Source organism: Cucumis melo, chromosome 11 (assembly GCF_025177605.1).
Source record: "Cucumis melo cultivar AY chromosome 11, USDA_Cmelo_AY_1.0, whole genome shotgun sequence".
Taxonomy (NCBI): domain Eukaryota; kingdom Viridiplantae; phylum Streptophyta; class Magnoliopsida; order Cucurbitales; family Cucurbitaceae; genus Cucumis; species Cucumis melo.
The window spans coordinates 23078623-23097585 of NC_066867.1; the positions used below are offsets into that span (position 1 = coordinate 23078623).

Sequence of the window (18963 nt, forward strand, 5' to 3'; positions counted from 1 at the left end):
TTATTGTAGGTTGGTTTTTCTAAATAATTCAATAAATTATATAAATCATATGTTATGTACTGCATTGATATTCAAATGTGAGTTTTAACAAAGTTATTCCACAGCAATTTTTCTCCAATATTAAAATAATTAATTGTATTATTAATTAAATAAAAACTTATTTTAAATGATAAAATTTTCAAAAATATTTATAAATATAGAAAAATATATCAATCTCTGTGTAATAGACTACAACATACCAAGAAATATTACTACTTGTGTTTACCATAGTTTATTGTAGATAGAAGATAATATTTTACTATATTTTGTTATATTTTAAAGTAGTTTTTAGTGAAATTAATTTGGTTTTATCTAATGACTCTATGGAAACTTTTACAATTGAGATAAACTTTAGGAATAAACAAAAAAGTAAGAATATATTGAGTAAGAATTACAACACTTGTTTAATTTGACGTCTAGAATTGATAAAATTAAAAAATTTAAAGTAATAAATATTTTCTTTTAATTTTTTCTTCATTCTGTGAGAGTTTAACAATTGAATCCTTCGAGTTTAAGGAATTGAAAAAATTGAAACTATGATTTCGACGCTGATAGTATAAACATTATATATTATATATTGCGACTGATTTTGATTTTGTTGTAGACAATAAATATTGCAACATAGTTATTATAAGAAGAAATGTTAGTATTATTTGTTTTAAAATGTAGTAATAATAATAGATTGAATAATTTCTTAAATGTTTGACTTATTAAAAAATGGGTAATAATAATAACGATAATAATGGAAGCCAAACACGCCCTTGTATTTATGAATGAATTAACGACGTAACTACCGCTTTATTACGCTCTCCAGCAACGACAAACGGAAGGTATTTAACACCGGCACGCCCAGGGCAACTTCGTCATTTCTATACACTTGCCGTATTTATTATTCGTACACGAGCGTGAAGAAACTTGTTTTATCGTTAATTGGGAAAAGAGAGGAAAATTAAAAAAAAAAAAAAAAGAAAAAAAAGAAAGAGGAATTTATCGAATTGGAATAATAGTGGATTTTTCACATTGATTCTTCGCAATCTATCCGCGATTCCCTTCTCGCCTTAGTTCCTTATAAAATTTCTTAATTGGTTTCTCTCATCAATTTCAGAACTCAGATCATCTCTGTTATTCCCCGAAGATCACACCATTAATTTTAGTTTTCTTTTTTTTTTTCCGCTTTTTAAAAGGAAGTTTTCGGCGATTTAGTAGGGTTTTTTTTTGTTTTTTTGTTTTTTTGTTTTGTTATTAGTTTTATAATCTTTCTCTGAGTTTTCCCGGGAGATTTGAGGACGTTCTTCAGCTTGATTGGTTGGATTTGAAAAGCATTTGAAGGGTTTTCCTTTTTTTTTTTTTTAATATCTACTTCCGATGCCAGATAATCTGCAAGTTCAGAGGCATGATGTTCCTAACCAATCCCCTGGTAACACTGAAGCTTCGACGATTTCTATTTTTTAATGCATTTGTATGGGATTATGAGGATCTGATGATCCTCGTTTCTCTATAATAATCATCTAATAACTCACGATTTTTCATGATCGAGGTTTTTACATTTTATTTCTATTTCCAACTGTTTTTTCTAGTGTTGAAGTGTGTAAAAAATTCCGTGAAATTACCTATTTTATCGTTCTTTTTAAGTTTATGTTTTCGTTGTAAGATGATTCTGGGTTAATGTATTCGAGCAATCACTGTTATTTTGGTTTTGAAGAACTTCAATCACGTCTCGATGCGTATGAAGTATTGAGGGATTTTTTCTTATTTCATTCTTGTTTGGCAATATTGATTTTGTTACTTGTAGTTATTTAGTGTTTGGAGCATGTAAAATCGAGGAAGTTAGTTTCTGGTGCAGTGTGGATCATTTTGTTGTTCATCACATTTTGATCTATTTATTTTTTATTCTGGCCTTCTGGTATCAGATATCTCAGAGGCGCTTTGGCGGTTGGAAATCAGTGATAATCAAGATGGAGGTGATGCGGCCGAATCAAGCCCTTACCCCGATCGACCTGGCGAACCAGATTGCTTATATTATATGAGAACTGGGTCTTGTAGCTATGGAAGTAATTGTCGATTCAATCATCCTGTTTACGTTGGTCAGGTATAAGATCCTTTTAATTATGGAAGAAAAGTGAAATCTCTTGATTGAAACTGATTCCTATTATCATCTTAATTCTTATGCTTTACCTGGTGATTATGATCTTCTATTTACTGATGATTGAGTAAACTACTTCTTTTGATATTTGTTCATCTGTAGGGTGCTCTGTATAATGGGGAACTTCCAGAAAGAATTGGGCAACCCGACTGTGAGGTATTATTGTTGAGATTGAGTTTCTTAGATGTTAACAGAGTTCTGAATTCTACCTACTTGATAATCTTTTTTGGAACTTTTTGAACAACCTGGATGAAGTCTTTATTCTAGATTTGAAATCTATCTAACAGTGAAATGAGATAGCCCCACTATGGGAGACTCATCTCACCGCTAGTTGGTGGCCTTTTTTGATGCATTGAATTAATAGCTTTCAACGCATTTGCAGTACTTTCTGAAGACAGGGACCTGTAAATATGGAGGGTCATGTAAGTATCATCATCCAAGAGATAGGCGTGGAGCTGGGCCTGTTACATTTAACATTTTAGGCCTTCCCATGAGACAGGTGTGAAATCTTGGTTTATCAATGTTATGCTATGCAATCTGCTTAGTTGTGTCTTAGCTAATTGGTTACACGAGAATGCAGGCATTTGCATTTATCGTAATGATTTTGATGAAACCAATGTTTTTGTAGGAAGAAAAGTCGTGCCCTTATTATTTGCGCACTGGATCGTGTAAATTTGGAGTTTCGTGTAAGTTCAATCATCCTCAGCCATCACCAGTTGGAAATTCGTTACCTCAAGCTAGACCTGGTGCGTTGGGTTCTGGAGGCACTCCATTCATGCCTTCATCTGGTGTGCCATATACTGGTGGAATTCCTGCTTGGTCATTGCCTAGAGTACAATATATGCCTGGTCCATGTGTACAAGGCCAACAATCTTATGTGCCTGTTCTGGTTTCTCCATCACAGGGTGCTATAGCTGCTCAAGACTGGAACACTTACGTGGTTAGTATCTGTCTGAATGAACAAGGATTCTACTGAATTTTCAAGTCCATGATTTCTGGTACAAGATGGTATTATATCCATCTTGTTTTTCTTTTCCGTGTGAAAATTGAAATGTATGTAGCCTTGGGATTCTGCCTTGTCCTGAAGCCATTCAGGATTGCTGCTCAGGGATTATGAAGTACATTAATGAAAGAAAGATTAGGGTTTTCCAAATATTCCAGTGTGTTGCTTGTTTCAATTTAGTTGGCACAACTGCTTTGGATGTTTGTCATTGGCATGGTTTTGCTTTTGCTTGGTAGAAGATATTTGTCTTCCTGGTGTTTCAATTTAGATCTGCATGTCAAGATGGGTGCTAAATAGTTTGATAGGGTTGGTGGTTTCGCCTACAATTTTCTGTGGGGGCATGAATATCTAATAGCAATGCTATTAGGGCATTCTTAAGGACGTTAATTAATTAGATATGGAGTTTTGTTACGTGGCTATAAATAGAGTGAAGAGGAATGCGGAAGATAGATAATATTTTGGTGAGTGATTTAGAGCTTGAGAGAGATCTCAAGAGAGAGAGGGTTCAAGTTTCTCTCCATACACTTGGTTTATTTTGTAATTCCGTTATAGTTTACCTTTCAGTACATTTGGGGTCTATCTCTTGTGTGTTTTTTTTTTTTTTTTAAACTTATGAGGAATAAAGGATAAGTGATATACTCTCTTGATGTATTTCTTGTTTCTTTTAAAATTTTTTGGAAATTTATGAGCAATGTATAAAGCATGGCACTTTTACCAAAGAATGCTTGAGACGAGGTTTCTAAACCTTTGGTTTCCTTTTGTTTTCAATTGAACTGAAGTTTTCGGTTCAGTGATGTTGCCTCAGTATTATTTGTGACCATTTTCGTGTTCTATCAGAGCAATGTCAATCCTATTCTTCCGAATCTTGGTTACAACTCTATCAATTTGGAGGACTCATATTCTAATGGGCAGTTGGCCTTATCAACATCAACTCCAACACTACCTGATCGACCTGATCAACCAGAATGTCGTTATTTCATGAACAATGGCACATGCAAATATGGTTCTGATTGTAAATTCCATCATCCGAAACAAAGAATTGCACAATCAGCAACGAATGCACTGGGACTTCCTTCAAGACCCGTAAGTTCTCATTCTTAACCATGATTGAACTTCGCAAATACGCATATTCATCTTTACCCTTTATAGTAAGAATGGAATCAGGAACCATTTTGATTACAACGATTTGTGAAAAGACAGATCGACTACAAACTCTAAATCTCTGCAGCTTGTTGAGTTGTTTTATGAAATCAATTTAGCTGGTAATCAGTTGAATCTTTATTCCTAATCTTCCCACAATATTGTTGATTGCTTGCTTGGCTGCTTCATACAGGGACAAGCTATATGTTCATACTACAATATGTATGGGCTGTGCAAGTATGGGCCAAGTTGTAAATTTGACCACCCATCTCCAACATATCCTTATAATTATGGTTTCACTCTGCCTCTGCTTGATTCGTCTTTTATAAAGTATCCCAGCAACAACTTCACAATGTCCTCACATGAGACGTTGCCCGGGATGTTATCTAAATCTTCTGAATGGGTTCAGAAAGCTGATCCATCGAACAAGCGGCGAACTACCGATTCAAAAGTCATAGTAGACAGCACAGGCGAAGAGGCAACCTCTGTTTCATGCTCATTACCGGGTGGTTCAGAAAGTTTACAAGATCAATGAGGTTGAAAGCTTTGGTTATTTTGTTCATTTTGACTCGTGTTGTTTAGTATGTTGAAGGAATTACAAATTTTATTTTACTTTTTATACCTCCTGTGCCCCCATTTTCACCTGTGATAAATGTGGAGTGGAAACAAGTTGCTTGGAGATTTTCGTTTACTTGAGTAAGCTGTGGGGCAAGGGAAGGCATTTTTTGTGTTGAATAAAGTGCAGGTGAAATTGAAAACAATCCTCTTTCTTCTTTTTTAGTCCGTTTACTCCATTCTCATTTATGAGATGGGACTTGGAATTTAATTTTGCAATCTGATGAGATTTTGGTTCATAAAGTTTATAGACACGGTTTCTGTATTGCTACTTTGATAACATTTCATTTGGTTTATGGTTCCATATAATGAACTTTTATTTGTGGTTTTCAGAGAAGTTAAACTATATGTATTTCTTTTTTTTTTTTTAAGATTTAAATTCTCATAGTTCCTTTTTAAAACCTTTTAGAGAATCTTTGACGCACAGAATTCATTTGTGGAGTTTTATAGTTTATATTTGGAGAGATGAGTTGGATCAAAAAGTTTTGATTTTAGAAGTTTTGAATTGAGTAATTAAGTGGTGTGTTTCTTGTGATCTAAACATGTATTTGATTTTTCTCATATTTTTATTTGCTTAACTTTCTGTTTAAAAAATCAATTGTACACATTTTTCTAAATTTCTAACAAAATCCATATAACCCCAACAGGTTTACACTACTATTAAGTTAAAACCCAAGAATAAGTTAAGGGGAAAGAAAGAAGGAAAAAGAAAAAGAAGAGTGAAGAGAGAGGCCACTTTAATATGAAGAAAATAGAGATGGAAATAATGTATAAAGAAGGTTGTTTGAATGCATAAAATATAGAAATCAGTGGAGAGTTTGGTTTGGTTTGGTTTGTTCAATAAAGACATGAAAAACCTACATGTTTGTTGTTAAGACAACATAACATAGATTTTGAACTCTCCTATTTTCCTAAATTATTCAATCCCAACCTAACCTTTTCTATCCAATAATATAATACTCTCTACCTTCCTCAATAAATTCTATGATACCAAATGTCTACATTCTAAGGCTTTTCTTTTTCTATTAATTTTTTTTTATTACAATAGGATTAAATTATAAGTTCAATTATTCAAAGTATATGTCTGAAAACGTTTTTAAATTTTAATCCCTAATTTTTTAACAAACTAAAACAATTTGTTCCTATGCTTTAATTTATAATAATTTAGTTTCTGTATCTTTATTTTCTTAATAATTTAAATTTTTTAACAACCTAACCCTTTCTTTATGGTAGATATTAGTGTTAAGTTTTAATGAAAGTTATTGTATAAATAAAGGAATAAACTAATAAAATATTTTCAAACGTAACAAAATAAACTAACTTATTTAGAAATATAGCAAAAATTTTCTTTCTATTTATAATAAAGCATGATAGATTTTTATTAATAGACACCAAATGTCTATCTACTTTATCATTGGTAGAAAGTAAAAGTTTGTTATATTTATAAATATTTTTGAAGTTTTGTTACTTAAGAGATTTAATATTTTTACAAAATACAAAGTTCCCATCATAACAAAATACCATAAAATATTTGATGATTTTATTTTATTTTATGTGAGAGATTTGTTCCAAATTTAAAACTACGTAAAAGCCAAAAGTAGGAGGCCAAAAGGTTACTTTCAAAGAAAATTTAGAAAACAAACATGTTTTTCTATAACAAAAACTGTGAAATCTTTTAATATTTGTTTAAGAGGTCCATGGATGAATCTGTCCACCTCAAAATGTACTAAAAAAATAACTTAGGATACTGCCACTTCTATTTATTTTGTTTAGTCTCTCAACCTATTATTAGATATAACTTAGGGCCTTTTACAAATATATAAAAAAAGTATTTATATTGTATAAAACAATTCTAACAATGGAAAAAATTCAGAGCCCAACATGTAAAATACAAAAAAATGCTCTGTCAACACGTAATATATTTGGTAACGCAATTTGGTACACTCGTTTAATTAATTGGGTTACACAGATCGTTTCCAAATCTAAACCATTTTTTTTTTTCAAAATTTGGTATAAGATCGTGTAGATTTGGCTACACGATCGTTTATATTTGGGAACGATTTTTTTTTTTCAAAATTTGGTATACCATTGTTTAGATTTGGTTATACGATTGTCCATCGTTCAAATTTGGGGTTTCAAATCTAAACGTTTAGAAATCTAGATGATTTTTTTTGAATATTTTTTATACACAATGTTTTAGTTTTAATTACCCTAATTTAAATGTCTAACCAATTTTTTTGAAGATTCTTATACACCATCAAATTTGGTTACGTAAAAAAAGAAAAGAAGAAAAATGATACAATGCATACAGTGAATGAAAAAAAGGAAAAAAAGAAAAAAGAGGAAGAAAGATATGCACGCATCTAAAAAAAAGAGAAAAAAACAAGAAAGACATAGAAATAAATAAATTTGGTCACCCAAATCTAAAAACAAAAGAAAAAAGAAGAAATCGTACTTAAAAAAGGAGTACAGAGTAAGACGATTAGTATAGACGAAGAAAATTAAAAAATGGGAGAAAAAATAAAGAGCAAGAAATATTTAAAAAATGACTAACTTTACGAGATTGGTTACTTGGACCGTAAATATTTCATTAATTTGTTATATTTAAGAAAGTTTCCTGACTTTGAAAGCAATGCTTATTAAATATTTTTTAAAAATAAAAAAATAAAAATAAAAATGAAGTTATATAACTAAATTTATAGTTTAAGGGATATTTATAAATTATTTTTAGATACATTTTTAAAAATAATAAAATATTGAAATTATTTATAAAATATAAAAAAAATTACAAATTGATTCTAGATATGTATAAATTTTGCTATATTTTATATATAATTTTACTTTTTAACAAATTTCCTTATTTTTACTTGAAAAAGTAATGGTCGTAGAAGACATAAAAAAGAAAAGAAAAGAAAAATAAAGTGAAGTTATGACTTCATGCATAGGAAATTTAAAAAAGAAAATATAGCTTCCTCAAAATTAAAGGTTATATGATAGTATTTTATTGGTTTGTAGCTTACAAAATTAACCAACAATTCTAACTTATTTATTCTTAACTTTTAAAAAGCCTACTTATTTATTAATAACAAATCCACATATATATTTCTTTTTAATATCACAGCGAAGCAGAATGTTTTGTAAAATATTAATTTTACTATTTTGGCAAAGTAACTGTATAAATCTTTATTAACTCTAAATCACACTTTAAATCTACATAAGTATTGCTATTTTCACCTTTTTTTTTTATTGGTTTTAATTTGAAGAATAATTAAACAAGAGCATGTTTATGTGTGTGCTCAATAATTGAACATCTTCAAGTATTTGGTACCAAAACGATGGATAAAAAAAAGATATTAAAATTTAGCTAGGACTATGTTTTTCCTTTTTAAAAAACTATTATAATTTGTGAGTGTTAGACATAATTGTTTGATTTGTGTATTGACCAAACTTATCTTTTTGTTAATTCTCAACCGAATGAGTTTTTAAAGTTTGTGGTGGCGTAGAATTATAGATTTTTTATGAACTTTTTAGTTAAGTATTGAACTTTGAAAATTATTCAACAAATCTATATAGATATTATTGTAACCAATAATTCTAGAAACTTTCAAATTTTGTATACAATAAATAAATACTATGTGACTTTAAAGATAGAAAATCTAATTCTTTCGATATATAGTAAATATTTAAAGTCAAATTTAATTTTATATTTGGTTATTAGAACATGTTCTAATTTCTCAAGAACCTAATGACACAAAATTAAAAATTTAACGATTTATTTTATATTTTTAAAGTTCAATAACTTACCAAACATAAAATTGAAATTCATAGACCAACTTATATGTATTTTAAGGCTCGATGATCTAAAGACACAAACACAAAAGTTTATAAACAAAACTTGTAATTTAACCTTGATATTTATTAAAATAAGCAAACTTATCAAACAGAAAAAAAGGAAAACAAATTTAACGATTTTAAGTGTAGGACATAAATAAAACCAAAAGTTGGAAAGTAAATATTAATTTGAGTAATTTGAACCTATTTTTAAGTACAACAAATTGTAAATATTAAGAACTAAACGTTTAACATCAAAAGTAAAACTTAGCCAATTAGGTTTGAGGTAAACCCGAGTTTGTAGTAAATCTTGATTCTCCCACTAAAGTATGTGTGTGTGTGTGTGTTTTTGAAGAGAGAAAGAAAGAGAGAAAGAAAGAGAGGGTGTATAGTATGGTTGTCAGACAAGAGAAGAGGGAGGAGACGGAGATTTACGTACAGAATTGAAGTTAGGGTTGGGGTACCCTTCACCAATATCTGCCCTTTGGATTCCAAGCTAAGGCCCCCACCCTTCACCAAAAGGCTTAACCTCTTTTTCCTATTCTTCTACTATTCCCACGTCCCCACTTTCACCTTCCTACCTATCATTTCTCTCCACCTGCCATCTCACCGCCCTACAATTATACTACTCTATTATTCTTCCTTCAAATCATCGATGTTCAAAATTATCTTTTATCTTACGACGTAAAGTTTGTACTATCAATTTTAAAATTTTATTCTTTAGTCTCATATATGTGAAAGAATACATAGTCAAATATATCTAATTTATTTATAAATCATATTCGTAGGGATGTGACTAATAAGTCTTACATTTTGACTATATAAGTAAGGAAATTATCTACATTGGTATAAGCTTTTTGGATTGAAATGAAAAGCAATTCCATTAAAGTTTATGGCCAAAGTAGAAAATATCATATCATTGTCAAAGTAGACAATATCGTATCACTGTGGAGAAAAAGGTATCGTGAAAGCTATACATGTTCATGGTTGAAAAACTTTTGGGAGAGGTAGTTACACCATAATATAGTATGGTTTATCGAGACAATGGGACTAAAAAGAAAAAGCTTGAATGCTTTACTCTTTATAGTGGAGTAAGTCGTTATAGTTTTGTGAATTGAGTATTATGATTATCGGTGAAAACAATAGATGTAAATTAAAGTTGTGGATTCTTCAAATATCTTGCTAAAAGTGAAATTTTGTTGGATTTTGGTAAAATATTGGAAAGGTAGTAGTTTTACGTTGAAAAAGTTCAAAAAAAATGATATGCTCTAAACAGTATAAAAGGAGTTTACGCTTTGCTTTCAAATTAATTTAAAGTTTTGGTGTGCTAACTAAAGTAAAATTATCTTTATATAATGTCTAATTTGGGAGTGGGAAAAAGGGTGGGAGTTGTACAAAAACTTTAAAAAAGTGGTCTCTCTAATAATTAGAATCAAGGAGTTAATTTTTTGTGAATGTATGTAACAAACTTTATAACAAACTTTAACATAGTGGATTTCTTTCTTCTTGGTTGTAATTTTTCTTTGGGTGTCTGAGTTGTTTGTGTAAAATTTTGCGTTTTCTAATTATTTTTTTTTAATTCTTCCCACCTCAACAAGTGATATCAAAGTCATGTCCCTAACTTAGTCTTATTGGTAGAATTCTTAGCTGCATGTCAAATTAAAAGATGTAGTGGAGCCTCCGCTGGAGTCATGATATGTACCTTGGAAGAACTCCAGCGGATGGGTTGTGTGCTCAGATAAAGAAAAATTAGCCTAGGTATGAGTTAGATAGAAAAATTAAATGACTAATCGAGGGAAGATCCTGTTGGTTTTCTCTTCGAGGGGAGGATTTTCGAAATGCACCAAAGTTCTATACATTATTTACTCTTTGTTTGGTAATCCCTTAGGTCTCGTTGGTAACTGTTTTTCTTTTTTTTTTTAAGAAAAGAAAAAACCAAACTAACTTTTTCTTATTTTCTGACAATGACTTGCAACTTTCTTAAGTAAAAAAGAGTTGAAAACTTAGCTAAATTAGAAAAAAAAAACTACTTTTTCAAAACTATTTCTTTTATTTTTTTTTCAAACTTTACTTGGTTACTGAAAACATAGACAATTGAGTAGATTAAAAAGCAAGAATGTTAGAGGTGGAATGATTGTTTATAGGCTTAATTTTCAGAAACTAAAAACTAAAAACCAAAAACCAAAAACCTAGAAACAAAAAACTAAATGGTCACTAAACGATCCATTAACTTTTGATTTCTATTAGTTTCTAAAAGTTAAGCTTATAAACACTCATTATGAAAATTTAAAGTGAAGTATCTAACACATAATACACACAAGTCACTAGAGATGTTTTAATAAGATATTGATAAATAAGATAACTTAATATAAGACCAATAACAACATAATAGAGCAACACACTGTTGTAATGACTTAGTTTAGTTTAGTGTAATATTTACAAATTCAAGGACGTTGTAAGTTCGATGGAAAGAAACTTCACTACATAAAGAGTTCAGATGACTTAAACGAATTACTTATCATATAAACTTCATTTTCAATGACTCTCATAAAGCCTACTCTTCAATTCCAACTTAGGATCCCTCAAAGCTCGAGCTTCCCTCCTTTTTCACGCACAAACTTCTCCAAAACTTTCAGTAAGATTCATTCATTATAGCATCAACTACTCACCCTAAAGTTCTAATTTACTCCCTAAGTGGTTTTTTGTATTATTCAACCAATCTCGTGTATACAAGTATTGACAATAGTCTCTCAATAATGATGTATGCAAAGATTACAAACAGTGACATATCAAGAACCCTAACTACACAGATTATTTTTTTAAAAAAGGCAAATCCTAAAAATAACTAAGACAAATATATATATATATATATATATATATATATATATATATATATATATATATATATATATATATATATATATCACTCGACCTTAAAGAAGGTCTTCTTAAAGAAGGTCTTCAAGGAAGGAAAGGAAGTCATCAAATCTGCAAGAATAGAGAGAAGCAAGTCATCAGTTTTGCACTTACGATGGTTGCTTGATTTAAAAGACATATTACGAAACTTGTTTAAGCTTTGCTTTGTAACAAAATCAAGTGCAGTAACGCTTACCAATATTTTTGCTTTTTAATCTATATTATTTTTATCGATGTTTCTAAACATTACCTGAAGTTTTGAAAACTAATAAAAAGTAATTTTTAATTAAAAACTTATTTTTGAAATTTAGTTTAAAGTTCAACTCTATTATGTAAGAAAAGTAAAAAATCAGGGTAAGAAACTGAAAAAAAAAAAAATAGACTTGAGTTTTAAAAACCAAAAAGCAAAACCAAACAAAAACTTGTTAGATATTGATATTTTGGGTTTAGGCATGAAAAATGAGAATCTCTCTCTTCTTAATTCAAAGTTTTGGTATTCAAGAAGAGAAAGAAAGAAATTAGTTGTAGAGTATAAGGAATGAATAAAGAGGATTCATATGAGCATTGAAGGAGTGAAGAAAATGGAAGAGGTAGGTAATGAAATATATGGGTAAACGGTTTTGTCTACATACAAATAAAATGACTTTTTTTAAATAGAAATTTATAGAAAAGTTTATTAATAAAATTTTTTTGGAAGTTGAACAATATTTCTGAAATGAGGAGTCAAGAGTTTTCATCCATATGCTTAACTTAATTAAACTTGTGTGAATTAAATAAATAAATAAATAAACTAATTGCAAGAGCATTTTGAAACTTTTCTCCAATAGAAAGTATTAATTAAGTATGCAATAGTTCGAAAATATAATTTTAAAATAAAGTACGAAATTTATTTTGGGGATTATGAGTTCTATAATTATTAATCATATATTTTAGATATATATAGAAAAGTAGTTATGTTCAAGTATAATGTATCGTATATAGAAAAGTTTATTGTTAAAGTATAATAATATCGATTTGGATTGTAAATATATATATATATATATAAAAAAAAAAAAGGGTCGGTGGAGTTGAGATTAATGAGAAGGAGATTTTTTCATAATATATTCTCTTTTAATTTATGGTTATTTTGATATTTATTATTGAAATATATATTGAAAAGGTGAGGTAACTTCTTCATCAATTCTCATATTTTAAAAAGAAGAGGTTGATTAAATTTATTTTAAAAAATTGGATCACCCTAGTATTTTAGAAGAAGAAAAAAAAAAAAAAGTGCACACATTTATCCCATCAAGAAGCATATCCTCGAGCAACTCTTAGAATATCTAAATTTGACTTTCTTTTTTGCATCTTTGTGTTATTAAAAGATGAGTCTACTTTTATTTGATTACCCTTTTTCTTAGAATCACTTATTTTCAAATTTTGGTATTGATATTGATTTTGATTGAATAACAATCTATGGTGCATGGCTTTCCTTTCTTTACAATAACTCACTCTATCTCTCTTATTTTATTTATTTATTTATTCTAAATTATACAAATATACTTGTGAACATTATTCCACTTTGTGAAGTAAATTTAAATTTCAGCCTTCCAACTTAAAACTTAAAATTTGCAGTTTTAAAAAATATCCTAAATTTTCTTTTCAATAAAATGATAAATGATTGATGTGACAATGGATAAATATAGACATATACATATATGTACGTGTGTGTATGTATAGACATATACATATGTGTGTGTATGTATCTACATATACATATATGCGTTTCTACAAGGTTTTAGAAGAAGCGTGTTTTGTGGTGTTAATGTAGATTATGATGTAAATTATGATGCGATGCGGTTCAATCTCTAGTACTCGATCCTTTGACTCTCTCTCGGTTGAAAGTATTTTGATTGTTAACGGAGTTTTCTTTAAGCTTTGAGAAGTCTAAATTTCTGAATCCCTACAAATAAAAGAATCCTTAGGTGGGTTTTATGAGCTGGGGCTTGGCTAGTCCATATGGATTAGACCCCTAGACCCAACCATATGGATTTGGACTTTGTTTGACATTTGGGCTAAATTTAACCTATTTTGGACACAATTGAACTATAACTTAAATAAATAATATTTAATTGGACCAAAATTGTTCATTTGATTCAACAAACACGATGAAAACATGTGTCATCAAAATTTGCCAATTTATGTTTTCGATTTCAATTTGGGACACATGTCAACTTTTAATTAATCTCAAATTCAATTACTTGTATTTTCATCATTAATTTGCTAAATAACGTGGCAATTTGTGATTGGGTTCAAAATTTCTCAATCAACAAATGTCCCCTTTTCGAGAATTTATACACATATATGGGTGAATGAATCTCGAAAAAAATAAAGTTGAAGTCAAAATATGAGCAAAATGTTTCTTTATTTTGGCTCAATTTGACATGTCAAGTCAATCAAACTATGAATTTAGTACATGAATTTGAATAAAATTTGGGATAGAGTTTGGAATATCGCTACTTGATTGTAAGGCCCTAATTGCGTATTGCCTTACGCGATAAGATTCACGTGACAAGATTGGCTTATGTGATGAAGGCTGTGGGAGGAACTATTATGCATTTTAAGCTTACTTCACCGAAAAATAGTAATGTCATCATCATGTAAGAAAGTCGACGATTGATTTGACTTTGCCGCCTAATCCAATTCAGGATAAGGAAATGTCAGAAACATGTGGCGTTCCGACATTGGCTGATTCTCACCATTGGGCAGAAGTCATCATTTCTGCATGAAAAATGTCATTAGAAAGGTTTATAAATAGAAGAAATTTGACCATATTAATTTTGTTGGATAATCCACTAACACTTAGTGGGGTGGCTACATGAGATGTAAACACCTAGCCCACTAAGCTCCACTAATGGTTAGTGGATTATTAAGCAAACCTAGCTTAGTGACATGGGACGAGGAAATTCGCAGTGTCGTTCCATCAAGAATAAAAAGAAAATTGTTCATCTCAATAAATATAGAGGGTTCATTAAAAGTAAAGTGACATGACGTTGTTTTTACTCGACTTGAAAATTTAGCTAGAAGACGAAGTAGATGTGGCAAGTTGTTCCATGTTACCATAGAAGAGGCGTCCGACCATGTGAAATTTGAAGAAGATGCCGAAACCGCTCTGTTATCACTTGAGGATGAGGGTTAATCAACAACTGATGAGTTAAAGGAAGTCTATCTTGGTACGATAGAAGAGCCTCGTCCAACCTTCATAAGCACCCAACTTTCTGATGATGATGAAATGAGTACGTGGGCTTACTAAAAGATATAAAGATGTCTTTGCATGGTTATATAAGGAAATGCCTAGACTTGATCCGAAGGTGGTCGTTCATCATTTAGCAATCAAACTATAACATTGGCCAATCAAGCAAGTCCGGCACTACTAGAAAAAGACCCTTTCTTGACGTTGATTTTTTCTTTTCTTGATGGTTTCTTGAAAAACCGTCAAGAAAGGGGCGGTTTAATGAAAAAACCGTCAAGAATTTTGATTAAAAGGCGGAGGGGAGGCAATTTACAGAATTCTTGACGGTTTTGAAACATCAAGTAATATGCAATTTTTTCTTGACGTTTTGAAATCGTCAAGTTGTTTATTTTACATTCTTGACATTTTTAAAACGTCAAGAATTTTTATGAGTTCGATATTCTTGACGTTTTTTAAAACGTCAAATGTCTATGTTTATCCTTGATGTTTTAAAACTGTCAAGAAATGTCGATAAATTCTTGACGTTTTAAAACGTCAAAAATTTTTATTTTCAAATTTATTGACGTTTCTTGACGTTTTAAAAACGTCAAGAATGTTTTATAAAAAAAACCTTTTTTTTTTAAAAAATAAACCTACATTTCCCCTTCTCTTTTTACTTTTTCCCTTTCCCTCCCAATTTTTGGAATTAACCTACCTCCTCCTAATTTTTCAAGGTAAATTTCTTAACACTTTTATCTTAAATTTCGAAGATTTTATTTTTGTTGGGTGTTATATTATTTGGGTTGGTCAGAAAAGGAAAGGAAAATATTTTGGGTGATAAAATAAAATAATAATGAAATAAAATAAAATAATAAAAATATATTATTATTTTATTATTATTTATTATTATTTTTTATTATTATTAAATTTCTTTTTGAAAAAAAAAACCCTAAAATTCTTATTCTTCTTCATCTCCGCCGTCAACGCCCCCCTCCCTCATCATCTTCTTCTTCTTCCTCAACCAATTGCCGCCACCTCACCCCATCTCCTCACTTCTCCAACAAATGTTGTCGTCAGCCCCTTTTCTTCGACGACCACCCACCGCAGCCAACCGTGCGTTCTAGTCGTTCGCCGCGTTTGAAGCTGTTGCATTCCTTCCGTAAACCTCAGTCCCGTTTGCCTAAGCCGAGCGTCAAGCATCGCGTCATTCTTCTCCCCGTGTGTCATCTGACGAAGCCCAGCCACTGCCACAGCAGTTCTTCAAGCCACTTCAGTTCTTTGTCTTCATTCCAATCACATCTCCGACCTCATCCATCTTCTCTGTTCTCTTCATTCATGCCACATCTTTGATCGACCCCATCTTCTTAGTAACCTTCACGATCGACATCGCCATTCAACTAACGACGACGACGTCTCTCTGCTGCTAACTCTATTGTCGTCACTTTTGGTATGTAACTTTCTCTTTTTCTTGGCTTTGTTTACATTTTTTTGGTTACTTATAGATGCTTGCAAGTATATCGATCCTTGTTCACTGGAAAATGATGGTGTTACGTTTCAAGTACATGAAATGCTTCATTGTAGTTTTTTGGCTCTATAGGAAAAGAATGCTGAGAAAAGTGTTATGATTTTGTTGTTGTCTTGACTTTGATCTAGTAACCATAGAGTGATTGTTTTCTGTTGGCTTTGCTTGTTGTTGGGATTGATTATTATGCATCTATATATTTGTTGTAGGGCAAGAAAGATCAATGAACAATTGTTCATTGATATTAGGTAAACTTTCAAGTAAAACTTTAGAGATACTCGTCGGGTGAGATGTTCTAAACTTTGGAGTTTGTTACTTAGAAGTTCCTTTCCTGGTGGAGGTTGTATTTGAGATTGTTTCTCCAAGATGATCTTTGGTTGATCTCTTTCATGATGCCTTTGAGATGGATTTACTTGTAAATTTGTATTTAATAGATCTTGATTTTTGCTTTGATTACCTTGTTTGTAGTGTGGGACTTTGTTTTCTTTCTATTTCTTGAGTAGTTGATACATCTTCTTAGTTAATGGGTGTTGGATCAAATTGGATGCCTTTAGGTTGAATTATATCTTCATTTCTCTCTTCCACAAGTGGTTGTTTGTTAAGATTATCCTTTGAGTGAGGCATTTTACATTCCATGTCATAGCAATTATTATTTTTCTTGTGAGTTGCAACACTTTCAGTTTCTTGTGGTTTTATCTCTAATCCATTTGTAGGATTATACCAATTTGCTACATATAAAAAACTTGTTATATCTAGAGATTCACAACTCAAGGGATGGTTAGTGGATTTGTTATCAAAAGTAAGGTAGTTTTCATCAAATATAACATAGATATGTAAACTTTATTTTTCTTTGGATTTAAACACCTAGCTATATCCCTTGTAAGACATCTTTATTAGCGAGTTATCGTAGACCTTTTTTCCTATGTAGTGTTGTTTAAGTTTGTGAATTTTAATGTGTAGGAGTTAGGTCCGAACAAAGCTTACCTCAGTTTAAATTTGACTCGTCTATTTTCTTTCTGTTTGTGGTTGTTTGATGTTTATAATGAACATATTAGTAGTTTATTTTGTCTTTGGTTGTTTGATGTTTGTGGAAATCCTTTCAGTCGATTTTGATTTTATCTTTGGTTGTTTGATGTTTGTGAAACCCAGAGTTTTCGAGGTAGTGAAAAGAGAATGGGAGAAGCATCTGTTGAGGTAGTGGCCTTTTGCTTTGGTGATTGGCTGTTCTATTATACAACTATTCATTTTGCAAGAAAAGATTAATAGTTTCATGGGTATCTGCAAGAGATTCTAGGCAACAATATTCTTCTCTTTTGTCGAGGTGATAGTTACAAGTTCCATGTTGCTGGTAGAGAGGATGTTGATGTAATATTCTTTCCTTATTACAATTAGGAAGCTCTTTACTTTTTGTAATATTAAATTTTCTTACCAGGTTCAAATGTTGGGTTCAGGTAGACTTTTCTTAGTTGAGATACAAAACGCATGTCTTCTCGCATTTGAGGTGATAATAAATGAATTACAGTCAAAGATAAATAGCTCGGAGAATAAATTGGTAAGTTGTTCATATTGTATTGCTTCTTCCATAGATTAAAATTACTGCAAACTTCATATGAATCACATTATTACTTCAGGTTGGCGTAAGAAATCTGAAAGTTGTAGGTAGCGAGGGTTGGGCCCTGGTTCAAGAAGGAGAAGCAGAGAAGCAGGTTTTCTCTATGAGCAATCTTTTTGTCAATTACAAATACAAGGTTCTATTTAATTCTGCATCTGTGACTCTTTAAATCATGCAAAAACAATATGCTTCACTTGTATGGACATCTCACCCACTTGAGGATGATGAATTTTTATCAATATCATCACTCCAAAACTTGGTGAGAAGTTCAACAAGCTTGATGCTTTGATTTCATAGCTTATTAGTTAGAGCCATTTTCCAATTTTACAGTGATGCTACAAAGTACAATCCACTCACGCTTCCACTTAGGGTCACTGACGATGTTCTCTTATTTCATTTTAGGATGAAGATTGAGAAGGTTGCTGAAAGTTCTCAGTATTATCTCTTACATTTGTGTACCTAGGTACAGTCTTTTAAAATTGAATTAAGGCCACGCTTTTTAGGAGAATTTTGGTAACAGAATCATATCATGAAAGTTTAGTTGTATTGTCTTTGAGTGGCTTTGTTTAAATCATTATTTTTTTGTCTAGGTTCCTTTTTAGGTTGCCTTCATATATTTATGTTGCTTGAGTATGGTCTTTGTGTTAGTTTTAGTCTGTATTTTCTCTTATTTTCTTTTACTCTTAGTATAATACTCTTGTATTTTCAGCTTTATATTGCATAAGCTTACTGGGTTTTGTTTTTCTGTTCTACTTCTCTGTTACTTACCACTTTCGTTACTTCATTTTACATTGCCGCTATATCCACTAAATCTAAGTATGTTTTTCTACAGGGATGGGTTTTGTTTCTTTTTCTAGTTTTTAAGTGATCGATCTGTTCTGCTAAGTGTAATTTTAATTCCAATTCCCAATTTTCTTGGATCTTTTATTTT

The 18963-nt window shown here is 30.7% G+C and overlaps 1 protein-coding gene across 1 annotated transcript; it reads left to right on the top strand.

The window, feature by feature from the left end:
- Nucleotides 1-961: 961 nt before the first annotated feature.
- On the top strand, nucleotides 962-5086 carry LOC103496352 (zinc finger CCCH domain-containing protein 3). The gene is made up of 7 exons (XM_008458179.3): nucleotides 962-1456; nucleotides 1950-2128; nucleotides 2285-2338; nucleotides 2565-2681; nucleotides 2811-3122; nucleotides 4023-4268; nucleotides 4519-5086. Exons 1-7 carry the CDS (start codon nucleotides 1405-1407, stop codon nucleotides 4858-4860), a joined length of 1302 nt encoding a protein of 433 aa, XP_008456401.1. The 5' UTR covers nucleotides 962-1404; the 3' UTR covers nucleotides 4861-5086.
- The last annotated feature ends 13877 nt before the right edge of the window (nucleotides 5087-18963 follow it).